Here is a 22,683-nt window from a genome sequence, read left to right on the forward strand (position 1 = left end):
TTGTGCAGAATTTTGCCAATTATTATTATTCGAACAACTCCGAGGGTGCTCTGCTGCAGCGTTCACGTTACATGTACCATGTACGATATACGAACACAGCCCTCAGCCGACAGTGTCTACTCTAGCGCATGCCTAATATTAATTATTATAATATATGTTCCTTGATCACGTTTAATCCCCCCCCCCCCCAAAAAAAAAAAAAATAAATAAAATATATTAAATTATTCTGCCACCATCCACACATTTAAAAAATCAAAATATTGCAGATCTCAAATTATCTCCCCTCTCCCCAGTCAATAAAAAATAGTGATAGTATACTGTAGTTGCAGTATAGGTACAAAGTAAATTATAATATATATAATGTATATATCGTAGACGCGAGTGTATAATTTATTATATATTGTAACTACACTCGTTGTTGTTGTTGTTGTTGTTGTTGTTGTATAGTCATCTTTAACGGATGGAGCCGAAAATATAATAACTTATTATTATTATCATCATCGGCCGCGAATGCAACACCGCGCAGGTAATTATAATTTTTAAGACGATTTTCAACACGAAAATAGTTATTCCTAAGGCTGTATAATGCCCGCATATTATATTTCTGTTTAGGCAAAGCAGTATTCGTTGGGAGAAAAAAATTAAAAAAAATAGGTCACTTGAGAGTCTAAATAGGCACTGAAGCGATAGTGTAAGAGTATGCAAATCATGAATATTTACAAATAACAAATTATTTTTGCTGTCTTATATTGAAATGAATAAAATGTTTCAATTTTTGGATTTCTCATGACCTGGTCATAGTTAGACGAAAGGTTTTAAGTTATAATATTCTTTACATGATTTTTTCGAGTTTTAATTTCGAAAATACACTACCGATGTATATAGTATAATAATTATAATTTATATATATGTGCACGGCGTTCGCCATTGTTTCTGAAATAAACTATTACGATGATCGAGTTTTGCTTGCGCGTGTACATAATAATATTATAGCAGTGTTTTACATGGATACTATTAAATTATATATTTTATGTTTTTAGTAAAAACATTCTTTGAAAAATCGCTCGAACGTTAACCATAATAATACGTTGCTTGTACACAACACATAATATATAATATTGTATAGGTATACTCGATGAGTACCTACCTACCTATATAATATTATAAGATATTGTTTTCTTTGAAACTCGACACTAAATTGTTTTCTTTTTGAAATTCCATTATATCATTTAGTTCTATTAACTTTTAATGTTAACCCGTTTCGAACGTTTTTGTATTTTTTTTTTTATTTTTTATTGGGGTTGTTCTTTCATATTGACCATTACAATTCCTAGAAGTGGCATGGATTTTTTTCTCTTATAATCCGCCAGGACTATATACCGTAAACACTGCCGTGATTTATCGTACATTGTGCAGTGTTGTGTGCGATTGTCGAGTGTATACGCAATATGACTGCGTTGATGTGTTATAACACTATATAGGTATGATATAGGTACCGCAAAATTGATAAAAAAAAAATACTGCCCGTTTCGAAATCCGAAAAACGAAAACGTACAAAAACGCATAATTCTTAACTCTTAAGTCACTCTAATCGCTGCTGCTGCGTGAACCTGACGGCTGCGGAGGCAGCCCTGCACGTGGAAACCCGAAATCGTCGTCGTATTACACTGTGGGTGTATACTATATAATATATAGGTATATAGCTACAATAGTACAATATATATACGTAGTGTATATTATAGTAGCGGCTATACACTGCACGGCCGCACACCGGCGGATACTTCAAAGGGTGTAATTTACAACCGATTCCGAACGAATTAGGTAGGAGCGAGAATACCACCGCAAGACGACGACGGCAGCGGCGGCGACGACGACGATGACGAGAAGGTGGTGGTGGCGGTGGAGATGGAACGAGCAGTAGGTAGAAGAAAACGAAGAGGAGAAAAAAACCATTCGATTTTTAAGCGCTCCCGGTACATTGTGTCGTGTTAAATTCAGTAGCAGACTCGGGAGATCGTAATTTAGCGGCTAATTGGGTACCAAACAGGACCGGCCGAGGTAACGCCCACCGTCGTGTACCACGCCGCCGCCGCCGTGCATATTATGCGTCTATACTATATACAGGTATAATATAATATATGATATACACCATACCACAACACACGTCTGCGGCGGCGGCTGCGGCCTATCCGAGTTACTACTATACACGTAAATAATAATAATAATAATAATAATAATAATCGAAACGTGTATAACGCTCGTTTTGCCGCCAAAGTCATTAAGCGCATTCATGGATATAACGTAAGTATAGAATAACAGGCTTGTGTCGGATGCGAGCTGCTGCAGCTGTGGACCAGAAAGAGAGAGAGAGAGAGAGAGATAATGACAAAAAATAATATCGTGCGTTGAAAAAAAAACAAACAATTTCGATGCGACTTGTTTGACACAGAACCGTCAACGTTTTACGAAATAATAATGACGATAACAACGACTTCGTGTAAACTCGACAAATTACACGCGATTCCAACTGTACACTGAAAAAGCGTGGTAACTGAGTAGGCTGCAGTGGCGTACTTAGAATTTTGCTGCCCTGGGTGCACAATTACTTTAAGCCTTCTTCGCCGGTTCTCTTGTAGTCGATACGGTACCTAAGGTACCTATATGGCTATTTTATATTCATAGGCGCAAATAGCGTTTGAAATTTGGGGGGGGGGCTAATAGGGCTAATATGGCCTTACTTTGATAATATTGAATAAGATTAAAACAAAATGTAGGAAATTTTTGGGGGGATTAGCCCCTAAAGTTCCCCCTATTTGCGCCTATGATTATATTATTATTATAGTTATATTATTTTTCAACACATAATGAAACATTATACCAAATAGGTACTATTTACAGAAAATTAGACGTATGTCATAAAAAGTACAAAATAAGATACCACATCGAATTTCGAGATATATCTATCGCGGTATAGATGCAAAACGGATGCGCTCACATTATTATTATAATATTATGTAATTACGTCATTACGAAGATACCGCTCATCGCCATGTTGTATGGGTACACGTGAAAACCGTACCTTTAGGTAGGACTGTACAAATTATACAAATGTGAACTCGTTTGAGAAATATTTGATTATCTTTCGTCTCATACGGATCGTATTTTATACACGACCCAATTATTGTTGATAGTCGCAGTAAATCGTCACGATTTTGATACACAAGAAATATATTATAATAATATACTAGGACATTATATGGGGGGGGGGGGGGCTACGCGTGCACGTGCACACTATTGTAAAATCAAACGCACTATTATAATACCAGTTTAAGATTTTTTTTTTGAAATTTTGGTTTCAACGTAAACAAGAATATTACAAAATTCCTCGCGTGCCTACAAATGTCCGTCAAAGAAACGCACGCAGCCGAGAGTCCCGCAAAAAATGTGGTTCAATAAATTTTATGGAGCCACCATATAATATTATGTATATGACCGGTGCTTGTATTGTCCTAGAGATTATGATTTTAGCCTTTTTCCTCCCGTCCGCCCTTTGACGAGCGTGTTTAATGACGTGCCCGCCGAAAGGTCGTAAAACGCCGGAGAAAAAATGACCATATGATGCACGAACCAGTGTGTCGGCGTGTGTCACAGTCGAAAGCAGTTTTACCGTTTTATATATTAACAACAATATTTATATAATAATAAAACACAATAGTACAGTGTCATGCATGTTGTTATGAGCGCATAGATGAGCGTTTTAGTTGTGTCCAAACGAATAGTCAGTTTTCAATGTTTTTGGGTAGACAAATGATGAAATGATCCAAGAAAGAGATACACCGCAGAGATTCGCCAACAGTTTAGAGTATGTGTAGAAATTAACAGCATTATGATATAGATTGTGTTTACGGGATAAGACTATAAGAGTTAAGTGATTTGTAAACAAAAATTACCAATCTCTCACATTTTGTAGGTTTGTTGTTGTTCTATCTAAACGCGTATACAATAAAAAAAAAAAAAAAAAAAATACTTCTATACTGATTTTCCAACAGCCATATTTACTTTTTTTTAGCCAAAATTAAACATGTGAAATTGCGAACGGCCCGAACAGGTATATATTAATTTAATTGCAGCAGTTCACATAGTAAGACAACCTGACAACATTAATATAATATTATGTAGCTACGTTTATGTCGTGCCCGCGGCAGATCATGAAAAAGAAGAGAAATATAATATGTCGCGTGCACTGTGCAAACTATATTGTTACTTTTTCTTCTCGAGTGGAAAGCGACGTAATAAACATTTTTTTATTTTCCTTTTACAAAAGTGTGTTACGCGGCTGCACTCCCGTAAAAATTATGACATAATAAACACAATTTATATATAATATAATATACGAGTGACGTGAAAACGGATACCTCGAGTGCGTCAGTTAATAAATATATGTATTATATACATATTTTTACTCTTTCGAATATTTTATTAGTACTTCAAGTGTAACTTTTGACGCCTGGTGCAGAGTGTGAAAAAAAAATAATAAAAAAATACACTAGATGAAAATACATATTATTTTGTTCATCGCCCGTTATTATTCGCTCCGTCTTCGCGATATTAATATTATTATATACAAACAACGAACGTCGAGATTGTCGAGGGTGTACTCGGGATGATGCGAATAGCATAAAAATATTCAACAATTATTACTTTGTTGGGTTATTCGTTTGTATTCGTTTTTAACGTTAAAAAAATAGAACACTGGTTGTTTGTAATTATATGATAAAGTTAGTATTTATTTAACAATTTTTTAAAACTACATGTGCATAATGTAAGACTTGAACGTTACTAAGATTGGTGTGTGATGTTATGACCCCGACGACTCCAAGACTAGTGAGCGGTGTTACGATCTATCACCTAGGTGTCTTGCCTATTCCTATAGCTTGAAAACCTTCTAAAAACTGTCTGACGAAATCCGTCGCCGGACCCCCTTATACATACGGTCCTGTCAAAATAGTGATAGCCACGTAAAAGGTATTGTGATGGATTTAAGATAACACATATTATTAAGTGCATCCGCCGCAGTTGACCGCTGTGTTGAAATCTATTTTTTGCATCAGTACGTGTGACATTGGTACAATATATAATGGATATTATAATATTAATATTAAACAATATATAGCTACGCAGTCAACTCTCACTTATCAGGCATGATCATAATACATATATATTATTTATGGCTATTTGACTTTAACTACATTTGTAGTCCGTAATAATAATTAATAATAATAATAATAATATGTATTTATATATAATAATATAGTGTTTACATAAAAAGCAAAAATTATAATATCACGCACTGTACCTTTTTCAGAGTTATATATACAGGTGCATGATACGACGTACACACAATATTGCTGTGTACGTATAATGTTTATGTATACGCGTATAAATGTATAATGTATAAGACTATAATATAATATTTAGTACGGCCTTTATTATTGCTCGTGGTTTTAATACTTTGTTATTTGTTATATAAGACAAACTTTTAACTAAAAAATTTTAGTACCTACACTGGAAGTTTTCTCTTTAGACTATTAAACTACATAATATAGCAATCAATGTTTTTGTTACATAATATTATGTGGCTTAGAAAATAATATTTCATTAATATTTATAGAAATATTCGAACTATATTGAAACTACGAGTAGGTACGACGTTGTTACTTGTTAAGTGTTTGTAATTTGAATTTGTTCGAAGTTTGAACAGACATTATTATTATACAGGTATAGCATATTATTATACCATGTTATCTATGCAACCATTTCATTGATTTCATAAGTATAAAATACCATTTGAAGAAATCAAATGTTCGACCAACATAAATTGTGTTGCGCGAGGATCCGTCATAAATTGCGATCTCGGGTGACACATCGGTTTCTGGTGGCTCTGCAGGTATAGGTGCACGCCGACAATTATATTACACATAAAACATTTATTACGAAATAACGCAGTTCCCATCACAGTACTATAATGTACAATGCTCGGTACCTACCTATAATATATTGTGTTATAGTACAGATCAAACATTCAAACGACAATAATAAATAATAATATAGTATAGTCATATATGTACTCCGAACTGTATATTATTATAATATTATGTACAACGGATTTTTATTGTTCGGGACGAGCCCGGAGAACACGGGGTCGGCGCGTTTGGACGATTCGATGCGGTGCCGTAAGCGCGGGTGGTTTTCGCCATCGCGTTTTGTCACGGTTCGTGATCCTCGAGGACATCGGCGCCTCCCCGCGGCGTGATCGCATTCGAAACGCCCGCACTGCAGAGGACCTCAGATACACGTATAATATTATATTACGAAGACTTACGGCGTGTCGGGCAGACGACGACGTGGGGTCGACGGGGATCGGGCCGGACTGCACTTCAAGCCGACTGCATGTACCTATATAGTTTATGTGCCCAGCCCGTCTCAAGTGTGACATCGGATTTAAAACGAAAACGGTCAACATAGTATACCTACCTATATGCACGAGACTCGAAAATTCGTATACCGAACACTCGAGGTCACCCAAAATATTTAGGGGCACATTAGAAATCTGGAAATTCTTCGAGGGCCATCGAAATCGCTAAAATCTGTAAAAACCATATGAACAAAAATGATAAATATTACAACACTATAGGTATAGTGCTATGCTGAACGTATATTATCGGTTTTTACTTTTTTTTCTTGTCTGCGGGCCGGATAAAATTTGTCCGCAGGACACAATTTGCATTATTTATATGGGAATAGGAATATTCATTTATTAAAATTACCGCGGTGTTGGTTGCCCACCTCGAACAACCCATTTCTCGCCTACAGACCCTGTAACCCTGTCATTCCCGTGCACGATTCATGTATCTATATAAATATATAAAGTACCTATTATTTTATTCATGAAATAATTATAATTAAATACTATATAAAGAATAATTTATTATTATAATGTAACAAAATAATATTAAAATCTTGTTTTTAGGGATTGAACTGGTTCGGTAAGAATATTCATCTCTCGTAACTCGTAAGCCCCCCCCCCCTCCCCCTCACAATTTCTATGCACGGCTTACACTTTTATTTTTGTTCGCACGCTGTCAAAGATAAAAATGGCGGGGTGCGTGAACGGCTACGTACATTTAAGGGGACACGGCTCTAAAGTGGGCCATGTCCAACGCGACGCTATTTTCAAGACCGATTTCCAAATTCTAAATGTAAACGCGAGTGGTGTAATATTATATAGATCAATAATTTGTACGCATGGTTCATCATATGTGGCGAGCATCGGATGAGAAGAAAGTTTTAGCAGGCGACGACCGCCTCCGAGACTACTATACGATACGTCGAGTTATACATAAAGCGGAGAAGAGATTAAATCGATGACCGCGCAGTATACCAATTATTGTATTATACGACTTCACGGCCGTTCTCGCACTTGCACGAATATATATCTCATGCGTCTTCTACGCATAATATGTAGGTACATTATATATTTTTATTCTAAGACTAGGTAGTGACTATAACTGTTATTATTATTATACTCACACAAAAATGTATAATATTATTACAAATGTGTAAAAACCAATAATATAATGTAGAAGTACCACGATATACAGAGAGATCCACTAAGCATGATCACCCCCTATTTTTTGCTTTAATAATGAATATATTTTAATTCTGACTTTTGAAATTTTAAATAATTACTAATTTTTTTCCATTTAATAACGCGTGTCCTGTGATGAAACAAAAATATGCTTTTAAAATGAGAATTACGTATCTATTTTTACTGTAAATTGCAGTTAAGTAAATGATTTTTTTTATGTACCTATCTATTATATAAATCAAAATTTGAATGAATAGTTTTTAACTTTGTTAATACGACGTATATACTAATGATATAATAGTTCTTAAAAATGGTTTTACTAAAATATAAAACAGAACACACGTATTGGATTTTTTGTATTTTGTTATACTCCGGCAGTTGTACAGTATTTGCAAGTATTTGAAAATGTGACCTTCAACTTTCAAGTATATTTAAAACGTTAAAAGTTTAAATATAATTAATTATTCAAGAAAAAATTCGAGGGGTGAGCACTCTTGGTGAATCGCCCTGTATAAATCGCACCACTGCTACAGCCGACCGGAGAGAATGTCGATTTCACACTCTCCGTCGATCCCGCACGCACACATCCACCAACGACATTGTGATTTTACGCGGGCGCAACGACTGTACATACTTATACACGAAAGTATATACGGTGTACGTCGGTATACACCATAAGCATGCGGTATATACACCTCGCGCGTACCTTTGTTCGTGTCTGTGTCCGTCGTGTACTCGTGTGACTTGCAGCACTGCACCCGGTAACCGCGGTCCTATATCAAACGGTCCCGGTATATTAGGTATATACCCGACCATCGGTGTGGAAATTTCGGCGAACACGACTCCGGAGCATTTAAGTAGGTAACCATAAGACGTACGATCGTGCAGACGTACATAGGAGGACCCCGGTGGTTTTGATCTCGATCTCTGTGGTAGTAGTCCGTACTCGGGTCACCGAGGGCGAGTGGTTTCATGGGACATAATACTATACCGACGTATTTAGGTACATGTAATAACATTATTTAATACATATAGGTGTAGTGTATAGTGGCGCTACAAAGGCCAGGGCGTATCTCGCTACAACCACAGCGCGCGGTTATGACATATTACAATATTGTGTGAAACACATATTATATATACTATGTAGGTACCGATAAAAGCGAGACGCGGTAACGTGTATTATATTATTACATATAGTATTCTGTCGTAGGTATACGGTCTGCGATGATATTACATTATACCGTCGATATAATATTGTAATATGTGACGCGTCGTCACCGGCGCGGCGCGGCGCGGCGTTTTATAATATTATGCGCGAGGCGTATAAACGGTTCGTTATAACATTTTATTATATTACATATTATTATTATTATATTGTATACCTATATATAATATCATATTATATAAATACAAAAGAATATAATGTGGGACGTGGGCATATTATATATATTGTTATTATTATTATGCGTACGGGAAGAAAATCTCCTTTTATATTATTGGGTGCGTGCGTGTGGTGTGCAGGGTGCGATGGGAAAAAGAGCTGGAAAAAAAACGGGCGGCCGAGTATGAAAGAGAGAGAAATATAATGGTTAATATGATCGTCATATGTGTGCGGGTGTGTGTGTGTGTGTGTAATATAAAGAACAATAAATATACGCGCCCGCGCTCGCGCGCGTATGCGTACACCGTTGGCGGCGGCCGCCGGCTCCTTTCGGACGTGCAAAATCACAATTGGTTCGCCGCCTTTGAATGCGTGCCGCCTATGTAAACAAAATACGGACGCGCCCGCAGGGGTCGCCGCACGCCTTTGATGTTCCGCCGCCTGACAGCTGTGCCCTCCACGGTCCACACGCACACTGCAAGTATATATTCCGTATATAAATATATATTTATATACATAGGCTGTACTTGGCGTGTGTGTGATTTGTATAAGTATATAATATATACATACATACTATATATATAACGCGCGCGCATAAGTACGACGCGTCGACGCCCGAGCCTAAGCCGCGCGACCGGGACGACTGTTTTGCAATAATATTATATTTTATTTAAAACTACTAAATATGCGCGATGATAAACGCCGCCCCCGCGCGGTCGCTGCAGCCGGCGACGAGCTGCGGGAAATCGTGGAAATGGGAAATCCGGTTTTATAAAATTACATTACGAAGCTCTGCGGGGAGTCATGATGACATAACTACAATATTCTGCCGTCTAATGCAGGTACGATCGTCTTCTGCTGAAGCAGTCGTACGCGGCGACCTATTAGTCCAAATCCAAACCCCGCGCGACCATATCCGCTGACAGTATATACATAAATATTATAATATTAAATCTGATCAAAAAATGATGTCTTCCTTTGGTATGATTTCCAGATAATCTATAATGTATAAGGTTATATTCTATATTGTAATAATATCATACAGTTGCTGTCAGTAGTTCAAGTCACTCGTCGTCGAATACCCGGAATACCTATATCATATCATACTTAATTTTATATAATATTATGTTGAGAATCGGCAGCAGAAATAGAATATCAGAATAACAATAAATTCAGCAATTCCCACGCCCGCCTCATCGTCGACATCATACCTATAACACTTGAATATCAGTTTCAGTGAAACAAAACTTTTTTTCAGGTTTTCATTTTTCATCCCTTCATATATATGTTTTCCATAATTATGCATATATCTCTGAACATTTGCAGTAATATTAAATTATAATTATTTGTTTTATTTATAGTTTTCACGAAAACAACACTACACACAATTTATAAGGCCCAAGACCACGGATTACGTAAACAGTTGTTTTAAGTTTCTAACAAATAAACATAGGTACATAATATATTTTTATTATAATGAAAAAAACGGATGTAGAGTATTTTTGATAGGTCGATAACCCTCACTTATACAGAGACACTTCCACCACTATAATAATAATGTTCTTATTTAATTTTTCGTTTTATTCGGCGAACTAATGGGGTAGATTATATGTATATACGCCGTATAGATGCACTCATAAACGTGAATAGGGTCTAGAGACTCAAATAATTTTTAGGCCATGACGCTTTGTCCAATGTCTCAGCAATATTATAATAATGGAATCATATTTAATATAAAAACATTAAAATTGTGCATTCTTATAATAATTTCTCATATATCTAATAAATGTATAAAATATAATTATAATAAAACCAATATAACTTTTATAATAATTTTATGGATAAATTAAAGACTAAATTTAATAAAAATATGTTTGGAAAAAATGATGTAGAACTCGATATCCTCAGCCCCCTCATTAATTAGGTTTATGAATACATACGTACACCTGCTCAGATATAAATAACTGGCCTGTTCTGCATACACACACATACACACACACACATATATATATATAATGAGTTATAGCGGAGACACCGATGAGTACCTATCATTGCAGATATTCGAAAAATGTTACATCGAGAACCGCATGATGAAAAAAAAAACCACTCGAGGAGACCTGTTGATGTTTCAATGTCGAAATTTTCTCGATAAAATCTGTTGTGCGTGCGTTAGTCGCACACACACATACACGAGCGTGTGTGTGCGTGTGTGCGTATGTGATGATGGACTCGGGCCAAACGCGAAATACTATAGGTATACGAAATAATAATCCGTCGGAATGTGCGGCACACAGAATCTCGCGTTGTGCGGCGCGACGTGTAACACGACGCCCGTCGCCCGGGATTCGGCACGCGCAAAGGCGCGCGACCCTCGACGACCCGAAAACGATTATAATTATTATTATTGTTGTTAACGATCGCGGTCCTATACGCACACGATATCGTGTCGATCGCGCGGGCGTTATTGATGTATACAAGACACACACACACACACACACACACACACACACACGCACACACACACACACACACACACGCACTCACACACATTCATACACATCGCCTCAGCGGACCGCGTCAAACGAATATTTTCGGGAAACCGTTTCGAGCCGAGAGCCCGTCAAAGCGGCCGCCGACAAAACCTTATTATAATACGTACGCGCGCGTATATATATTATATATATTTTAACATATTTTATTGTACATATATATATATATATATATGTATATTATATTATTATATATTACCTCGTGATATTATTATATATATATATATATATATATATATATATATATATATATATATATATATATATATATATATATATATATTATATATATATATATATATGTTTTAAACGCGGTCATCGGTGTAGCGAGCGCGATTCAAAGTGGTTTGGAACAAGTGCGGCGGCGGAGAAGGGGGTTGGATACGCAATATAATATTATGTTAATATCCGACGATTTCACTTCGAATGCGGCTATGTGATGATAGGTGCTGCTGCTGCTCAACGCTTCCAACACTATAATAATATGTCTGTACGGTAAAATATCGCGACGCAAGTATAACAACTCACATGAGTGATGGTGAGGGGACGTGTGTGGTATTAGTGGCGTCTCCGATGAAAATGTAAAGCACCCACGTATAATGATGGGGGATGAAATATCGGCAGAAAAGTGGGGCGCGTGAAACGACAACCCTGCACGACTTGTACCGTCTAACGCGATTTACAATATTATATCATATCGGCGACAAGTCAGACGAATGATAATAATAAATAATATTACCTCCAACACGATTTGCTGTACGTTTGCGAGTCTGAGAATTTCGATAAAGTAAAATTCCAAATAGCGCACATGCAGTTCTTCTGCAGTCGTAGATGGAAGGTTTTTGTTGTTCTCCGATCACGCGCACCGGTGTACCTATACCTATTATTATTATTATTACTTATATATAAAATATACCTGCACCGCGCTGCACACTATTATACACAGGTGTACCCCTTTATATTTAACACGCGGAATCGAAGTATCATATCATGCGTCTCACATAATATTATGTATGTATTATATTATACACCTATAGATAGATTATAATAGACATGCCGACTCCTGCATTTATAAGAATAATAATAATAATAACAATAATAGTATATAATAGTAATATATATATATATATATATATAGAGAGAGAAGTATATACTTTAGTCTATAGTGGTCGCCGCCGACAAGGAGGAAAAGAAAAAAAAATCTTTACGGACATAAAGCCCTCTCGCACGCATCAGCCGGTTCGTTTATACCGTCGCCGCCGCCGCCTTGCCGTACACACTTTCCGTTTCCCTCGAAGATTCGTATCGGCTCGGACGTACGGACGACGGTCATCAATCAGAATAAATAAATAATAATAAAAAAACAGTCTAGGTAAGGTATTTTAACATTATTATTATTATTATTATTATTATCATTACATGTAATACGTATTATCCGTATACGCTACATAACAGTCTTATACGCTATAATAATATTATAACAGTACACCGTCATCGTGGTCGCCCTAGCGCCAAATTCTTGGCCTCGACAAGTTCTTCTTCTCGAGAGTATAATATGACCCTATATATATATATATTTATTACTATGTTATACGTTATACGGTATTACTGGCATATATTATATGATTGTAATATCGAACAAACCAAACAAGCTGCAGCGATCGACGTGATTTATATTATAATAGTACGAGTTTTCTGAACGCCGCCTGAACCGTTTTATCAGGTATGAAATGATAAAAAGTTATCAATCATTAAAAATGTACTGTGGGAAAAAATTCCTTTTCGTAGGTGATTATATAGACCGGTAGGAGCTGAAGCCGCGTGAAATATACATTGTTAACCATTTTTTTTTCTTTCAAATCTCGACACGTATCTACAAATATTTACACAAACATTCCGTTTTTTCGAGTGGCTACTGCGACGAGGTCGTGGTTCAAACACAGATTTTTACTAGTTGGTTTGTCGAACGCACATATTTGGTATAATAATATAGCTGTATGTATATAACAGAAGTTGTGATTGTAAATTTTTTTTTTCAAATCCTCGTTGTCATTTCCGAATCGTACAGACGCAATTATAATTTATAATTAATAATATATATTTTATCTACTGCGTGATGAAATACACGCGTAGTTAATGTTATTGGGGGTAAGTCATCCAACTCCTATATAGGTAATAAATCCGGTACATGATTGATGTATACTCGTAAACCCATATTTTTTTTATGTAATATAATATATTGTCCGATCGTTTAATTTATTTTCAAACGATTTTCAAATAGCACGAGTGGCGCGAAAAACAAAATAAAAATAATACACTTTGAACGCATTCTCGAAACGGTTTTGGTAGGTACAACAATGTACAAACCATAAATCGAATTACAATAATATTTTATATAAAACCGAATGATATTATAATTGGGCGTTTGACTCGTGAGTGCGTTGTGCGTATATATATCCATACCTGTGGCCTATATATATATATTTTTATTTTTTTATTATAAACTATAGAATAATAATGAGTGCGCACGCGCTGGATCCGAACGCGTAACGTATATTATTAATTATCGTCCTGTTTACCTGATATTTATTATCGCGTGCGTTATTTACAACAAGTTCGTGTATTGTCTATGATATTTATATACATTTCTTTGATCTTTTACCTCGGGACGATCGCAGCCGAGGCTAACGCGCGTAACCTCTATAGGTATATCGTATATACTTTATATAATATACGTATTTGTGTGTATACCTACCTACTGACATTTTTTAAATAGTTTTTCGTACAACTATATTATTACACACGCCGATGGGATTGCTGCACCGTTAAATGTACGGTTAAAAAAAAAAATAACAATAATAAAACCTCCGATAAATTATAGTAGAATGATACGCGCTCGGTGCAGCTGCAGTGTGTTCGCGTGGCGCGGTGGAAGCCGAAAACGTTTTCGTACAACAACAATATTGTATAAGTATTAGGTACCTGTTGATTTATCGGTTATCCATATACTCAGGGGCTTAGGTGGAAAAAAATTTCATAGGGAACTAATGTCTCCATATAGTTTTAAGCGTTCCATATATAATTTTATGTATAATGTCTAATGTATAAAATCCTAATTTGTTAAAGGGGACGCTTTTTAACCACCGTCAGAGGTAGGGGAACTGAGTCCTTCTGCGCTCCTCCCCCCAATTAAACCCTTGCATATACTTGTGAGTTATGATATATATATATATATATATATATACAAATGCCGATTAACAAACAATGTTGTCGAGGCTTTGGTGAGATACGCGTCGGACGATCTAATATAATTGTTATTAATTATTATAATATATGTACTGGAGTCGCCTTGCCGCGGTGTGCTATAACGCATTATTAAAAAATATACGAGTACCAGGTATATTATATACCTATTAATATATTATATAGGTCTGCAAGTGTGTGCAAGTGTGTGTGTGTAGCATAGGTAGTATTCGCCGGACGAGATAAATAATAATAGTAACATTTCTTTTATATTTTACCGACTCCGATAATTACTCCAATTATGAAAAATTTCCCCACCCTGTCATCCGCCCTTCGCCACTACGATATTATTTTCTACACATTTCGTTCGATATAATATAACAATACTAATAATTATAATGGTAATAATTAATCATCGGCTGCAACGGCGGGCAACGTCCATTGTGAACAGCAGTGTATAATAATATAATGTTATGATTTTGCCGCCAACATCCGCTCGTCCGCCTTCCCTCGTCGTCGTCGTCGACACCGCTTGCGTTCGTCATTGTACTTTCTTCTCGGCGTATTTAATGAGTGACGCGATATCATTTGCTCGTTCCCCCCGGGAGAAAAAAAATACTTGAAATAAACAACGATAAAACAAAAACGAAAAATGAAAAAAGCGGCTTTCATCGTGTATATTATAGTGTATACTGTGTACGTGCACTCTGCACCGAAGAAATAAATAATACATTATATTATATTATATATCATGACGTTATAATGTTAGAAGAAAGAAAATCGTCTCTCATTGTGTTCCGATCTACTGATTAACACACTCGCACACGCACACAAAACGTTACACATCCGCGGCCGACGACGACAATCGCGTCTTTGTACAAATCGTATACATGAACACAATATTATGCATGTATAGAGATTGGTAATTTTATGTGATTAAGCGCATCCTGCACAGACGTGGGGATCTATTGCACGGATCACAGACAGACGTATGTATATAATATGTAGTTGGCGTGTAACTGATAAGTATAATAATATAATAATATATAATATTATTGTATTGTATTATAATATGAGGAAATATGGAGACGGTTGTGCGGATTCAAGGCCTCGCAGCCTCTCCCTTGGGTTTCTCGATTGTTTCGTTACTATTAAATTGTACATTATAACATGGAAAATATGCAAAACGCTGCTGTAGAGAGATGCAGCTGGTGTATAGTGCAGTCGGTACGAATCGAATTTGAAGAAAATAACTATCAGACGTGTCGTAGCCATGATTATGAAACGGGGGCCCCATAAATTAGACTCTATATACGATAAGTTTTCTGGCTACGCCTGCACCGAGGAGGTACGTAGATCATGGCGGCGTTGATGTTCGTATATATTGTTTTGCACAGATTCAAAATCATTTCGACAACTCCGCGCAGCACCTGCAGCAGCAGGGCCGGTTCTCGCGGTGAAAAAGGATCCACCGCCGATCTCGAAATCGGGAAACCGACAAATATAGTCACGCGGCCTTAGAAACTGCGACGGCGACGACGATATAGTACCACCTGTATACGATAAATAGGTAAGCGGAGAAAAGAGCGAGTGGTCGGTGACTATACAGTAACGGCAGCACCAGCAGCAGCAGCAGCAGCAGCCGGTCGGACGAACAGAACGGCGGCGGCGGCGATGTCGGCTCACATCAAAGAAAATTTAGATCTCCCGCTAACCCCGCGGACGCGGAGGCTAATAGAGGACCCCCCGGACCCCACGACACGCCCCCGCCCGGTGAACACACGTTGTCCGTCGTCTCATTACGCGTACACACACACGCGCGCAATATACACAACTGACACACACGAAAACCAAGGAAAACGCATCAGACGTACACGAAAAAAAATAATATTATTATTATGTGTTTGTGTGTGTATATATATTATATGGTATACGATATTATAATACCTGCGGAGTATAGCGTCTGTAAAATTGATCAAATTTCGTACAGCTACGGGTGGGTAATATTACCTACGTACAACTGAATATTACGCGATTATTGCGGTCCTTAATATAATATATCATATAAACATTTAACGCGCACGATATCATTATTCAGGCCTAGACAGTTGACGTAACCGATGTAGGTACGTCATGTAGCTATATATTATATTATGTATAATATATTCGCAAGTCTGCAGTTTGGAAGTTTATATCGTAAAACTGCAACGTTGCACTCGCAGTTCTCGCCATATTATTATAATACATAATATTATATTATAGGATTGTCATAACGACATTATTTTTCAAGACATCAAATCCAAACAGAAAAAAATTACAAAGGTTATTATGATACATAATATACCTGCCTATAATATACTGCACGAGAACAAGTTTCAATCTTTGATTGGGAATTTTGTATATGTAAATTATTGTTCAATAAGCATCTCGGCTGTCGAGTATATACTTATATAATAACCGAAATTTCTATAATAACGAAATTAGTTTTCGGCCATAACAATTAACGATGTAGCAAACGATTTATTTTTTTACCGTTTGATAATGTGTGTTTCGACAAAATCTATAATATTATCACATATTGTTGACACGGGGTTTTCGATTCCCATCATACTCGACTATCGCTTTATCGGTTGGTTGTACTTATACTATTTTTTGCAATTGGAGTATTTTGGTTTTGGATCCTTTGATTGAACACTATAATAATATCATTATAACGTTGTCGTTTCGCGCGCGATTTTTTCTTAAAATTAGTAGATCGTAATTTCATTAGTAGGAGTCCTCGGATATTATGAATATATCAGGGGTTAAAGTGGTGAGGGGATGCAGGAGGACTCAGTCCCCCTACCTCTGACGGTGGTTAAAAAGCGTCCCCTTTAACAAATTAGGATTATATACAGTAAACATTATACATAAAATTATATATGGAACGCTTAAAACTATATGGAGACATCAGTCCCCTCTTGAATTTTTTCCCACTTTAACCCCTGGAATATATACGGTTTTGAAACTAAGTGCACAAATATTCGATTGCATTATTGTTTTAAAAATTATGTTATGAAACGCATATTCGTGTGTTTACAGAGTGTTAAAAAACTACTGGAATTCGTATGCGTGTATGTAATACTTTGGATAACACGTTTTCTATCATTTTTAGAACATATTATACGTAGTAATAAATAATAATATAAATGCATAAAATACACGACGTATACGGATGATATGGTTTTGATTAGGCACGACCATTGTAATCATTCGTATTCGTGTAAGTATGAAAGGAATTCACCATAAAAATCGAGTACCTCTGTAGTTCTGTACCTACCTATATGAAATTGTGGGCAGAAATCATAGGTCGTCGAAGTTCACATCCGACTCGAGACTATAACGAATAATGGCGACGACTCAGGAGACTATAATATAATAATAGAATCATTATCATGTATATAATATAATAGGCTCGTCGAAACAAAAATCAGGTACATTATTATAACATACAACGATCTACGTCAAAGTGTTTTCTGTGTCGCGGTAACTTATTGTAGTAAATATTACGCTGTTGGGCGGACGGTGGCGCGCGTGTATGTATGATTTTTCGACTTTCTACCGCGGTTGCCGGATTATAATAATATTAATAATAATAATAATAGTAATAGTAATAGTAACAGTATTAATAATAATGATAATAATAATAACAATAATAATAATAATAATAATAACAACAATAATAAGTAGTAAAAAGGAAGAAGAGCGGCGGCGTTTGTGTGGCGTTGGCGCGTCGGATATATCTGTTATCTTATATATGCGTGAGGCGTGCATGTGTGTGTGTGTGTGTGTCGGTGGCGGCGCTTTTGATCCCGAGCGCGTTGCCTCTGGCCCGAAAACCGGTTGACAGTGTGTGTGTGTGTGTTGTGTTAGCGGGGCCGGTTGGATACTTATATATATATATATATATATAAATAATATGTGTATTATACGACGGACGCATATCTCCTCGGCCCCGGACATAATTTGTACCGTGACGCGCGGCCCGGCGGCGCGGCGGCAGCGGCAGTTCACCGTAAAGATCTTTATATTTTATATAGATCTTAACTTATAAATGTATATACACGTGTGTGTGTGTGTGTGTGTGTGTGTTATTATAATAATAATAATGTGTATGATACGAGCGTGTGGTGCAGCTGGCGGGCGCGACAAGCGGATTGTCGTCAAGAGTGCCGCGCGCTCGCGGTATCCCTACGCATGATGTATTTTATATTATATGCCTACAAGTCGATTTAACCGTCATCGTCCGTGTCTCATATATTATTATTATATTATTTATTATTATTTTCGTTATAATGCCGCCCCTCTCGCGGCGCGTGTTAATTTCCTGAGAAAACCAGTGACGAACGGATTTTTTGGAGGGAAACGAACGCGCTTGTAGATTCCGCATGACGCTTCGTGGTGAACGAAAAAAACAGCGTATACGAGCTGCAGGCGATACGCCCCACGAGAGAGGGTGCAGAGGAGCGGAGTGATAGAGAGAGAGAGAGAGAGAGAGAGAGAGTGAGCGAGCGAGTGCGCGCCGCACGCACTTCCGCCGGCCGCCCGGAACCGGCGGCGCCCCGTCGCGGAGACGACGCCGCTGCCGACGCTTTGATATGACGCTTCTCCTTCGTCCGTCTCCCCGCCCGTCCCTCCGTCCTATTACCGTTCCGTCACGACGTCCGCGGGATCTCTTTGAGACGCGCCAACGTTATTTTTAAAAAAACAAAACCACTCCACATACCTAACAATAATAATAATAATAATATATTATAATAAGAGCAGTGTTATGCGTCGTCCCGATTTACCGGCTTTACGTACTTTAATATTGTACGTCATACGTGATCAATAATTTACTGAGTTATTGACGATAATACGATTGTAATAATAATAATATTAAGAATAATAAAATTACAAGTATATATTATAGGCATTGTATAATATATAATAAGTAAAAGTATGCCATATCGCGGCGACGGCGCCGACTTCCTTACTCGTCTAAAAATGATTTACCTATATATTATTTTGATATATATTTTATACGCAGAAAAAAAAACATTTCTCATAGGTATTAGGTAGGTACTATAAAATATTAAAAACGATCGTATTTTTATATATCGCTGCGATCGGAATAATTAATGTTCGATATTATGATTCCAACAGGCATTACATAAAGTACATATTATTTTTTATAACCACGCAACTACAATATTCACAATGTTGAAAAGACTAAATAGTATAATATTATACTATTACGTAAGTAGCTAACTATTATGTGGAAGATCATAATCATTTTTTTTGGATGAGTTTTCCTACGATTATTAAGATTTTTGCACTAAATTATTTAATTAATTAATTAAATTATTATTCCTGTAAATAAAATGTTGTACTAATTACATAATTATCATATTGTATAATAATTTGTGTGCACTTTTATTATTAATCAAATGTAAAAAACACACAAAATCTAATCTCCAAAGAGTGACAGATTTTCTATATTATATTGGCTAGAATAACTACGCTATCGAAAGTGGCAAGTTGTAACTACAATTCGAATTGTGTAACTTTTGCATTGTCATCTAGTAAGAGGATATAATTTTTTATATGGAATAAATTAAAACATTTTATATATTTTTTGAAGACATTCTATTAGCTACCTATTTAATTTTTATACCTACCTACCTACCTAAATATAGGTATTTCTATGTCTAATACTATACCCAAAGATTATCCAAAGACCAAAAAATACTTCCACAAATTAAGTTGTCAAAAAACATACATATAAAATTACTATAGTACTAGATATACATGTATTTTTTTCTTCATACCCAAAATTATAAATAATACAAAATCAAAAAAGAAACAATATTCATATTTTAACTGAAATTATCAGTATTCAATCTGTACGACATATATTTGTTGCACTAATTCAGAAAAATTATAAATAACTACATTAGTATACACAATAACTAACATATCTACTTTAATCTATAGTATGAGCATAAAAAAATGAAGTAGTCATTTTGAAAACAATTTTTATTTAAACAGTAAATTATTTTTAGTATTGATAAAATATTCTTGTCCAATGCAGGTATGAGAAAATTACATAAAAACAATTTTTAATAATTTTTTAGCCGATAATTCTGAAATTGTATGTCATCGCGTGCATAACATAAAATAATAATATACCTACAGATAAAATTAACAGTAAAAATCATAATTATTATGATTGCTGGTAATTTTATTGTTAACGTTTTAACAATACATAAAGAATAAGCATATTTTGCTATGATTGTCGGTTCTTTTTTCTTGTAATTGAAACAAATTTATAATTTCAGAACATATTATTATAATTAAAGTTTTTTTAAAACCACAGTTGTAATATTCTAATATACAAATAAGTAAAGAATGTCGAAAGAACACACATAATAGCTGCACGCATTTATAATTTTAAAGCTATCGTTATCGTTTTTAAAAATTGAATACAGACCAAAGTCAAAAAATAAAAACAATCTCGAGGGAAAAAATATTAAAATCTAATATTTATAGATTACCTATATAAAATATTTCTTACAATACCTATCTTAGGTTGGAAAATTATAAACATCGAGCACAACCCTATTCGCTGCTATAAAACGAAAATTAAAACCTAATCGAAGTTACAGAGTTCCCTCATAATATAGAGTCTAAACTTGTATTGCAACTAATCGATCTCGTGGAAACGTATACTATTTTATGTAGGTATTCATGTCATGTCACAATGGGGCAAGTATATTATGTATATTATAATAACTGTTATCAGCTGAACTGCTTACTTGTGTGATATCCATGTGAGAGCGATGGTTCTCATTTAAGCATCCGGAAAACAGGCACGTGCTCTTGGCGTGTCGCAACGGTCAGGCGTAGTTGAAAACCGGAATATCTTCGGGATGAGAAAAAAATAAAAAACCGTAACCGACTCACAATTGTTATCGTACGGAATTATATTAAATCAAAGTTGACAACAACTGTGTACGCGTCGCCAATCGTCAATGCGGAAAAAAAATAATATTATTATTAAGTACGAGTGCTGTCGTAGCGAACAAGACAAAGTTAGAAGAGTCGCGGTCGGTAAGTTCAAATATGATATTATATATTAATAGTAATGTAATATGACGGATGGGTCGTGAATGCCAGCGGACCACTGGAACACGCGGACGTCTGGTTCGAACTGGTATACCGCGCGCAAGTGGTCATATGGGCGCGCGGAGTCTGTACACGAGACCTACCCCCTCCCCACCACGAACGACGTCGTGTTGCGGCGGCGGTGTCGGCGGCAAATCCCTCTATTCATACATTATATTCTATACCTACATTATATATATTATTATAGTGATATTGTACGTGTAAGTAGGTATATAGATGTAATAATAATAGTATTATAATACATAATATTATAATATAGGTATACACACACACACACACACACACACACACACACACACACACAACAAAAGACCTAACCCTGTGGAGCGATTGCATTCATCGTCTTGAATATAATACTAGGGCTAGGGGGACGTCGGAGTAGATACACGATATTTGCAAGTGACTGAAATTTTTAATTTAATTAATATTTATAATTTCAAAATATTCACTTTTTTCAAAAATCTGACATAGCTGAGCACTGCGTGAGACAATTTACCCTACAATCGTTCAATAACTTCATCAGAATCTATAATATCGGATATTTGTTTGTTTGTAACTCATCTTCATTAACGAACTTCCGAAGTGAGTTTAATAACTTTAAAAATTGGAAATTTCGCAAGCCATCTAGTTTTAATAAAATATCTAAGCAAGTGTAA

General features: G+C 36.0%; 1 protein-coding gene across 1 annotated transcript in view; it reads right to left on the reverse strand.

The window, feature by feature from the left end:
* The window catches only part of LOC100165630 (palmitoleoyl-protein carboxylesterase NOTUM), a 33,411-nt gene extending 11,340 nt beyond the window's left edge, over positions 1-22,071 (reverse strand). Inside the window, exon 1 of the mRNA XM_001952622.5 lies at positions 21,658-22,071. Coding sequence (XP_001952657.2) covers positions 21,658-21,672 — 15 coding nt within the window. The 5' untranslated portion in view covers positions 21,673-22,071. The remainder of the gene's footprint in view (positions 1-21,657) is intronic.
* Between the last annotated feature and the right edge of the window lie 612 nt (positions 22,072-22,683).

This window comes from Acyrthosiphon pisum, chromosome A1, assembly GCF_005508785.2.
Source record: "Acyrthosiphon pisum isolate AL4f chromosome A1, pea_aphid_22Mar2018_4r6ur, whole genome shotgun sequence".
Classification (NCBI taxonomy): Eukaryota; Metazoa; Arthropoda; class Insecta; order Hemiptera; family Aphididae; genus Acyrthosiphon; species Acyrthosiphon pisum.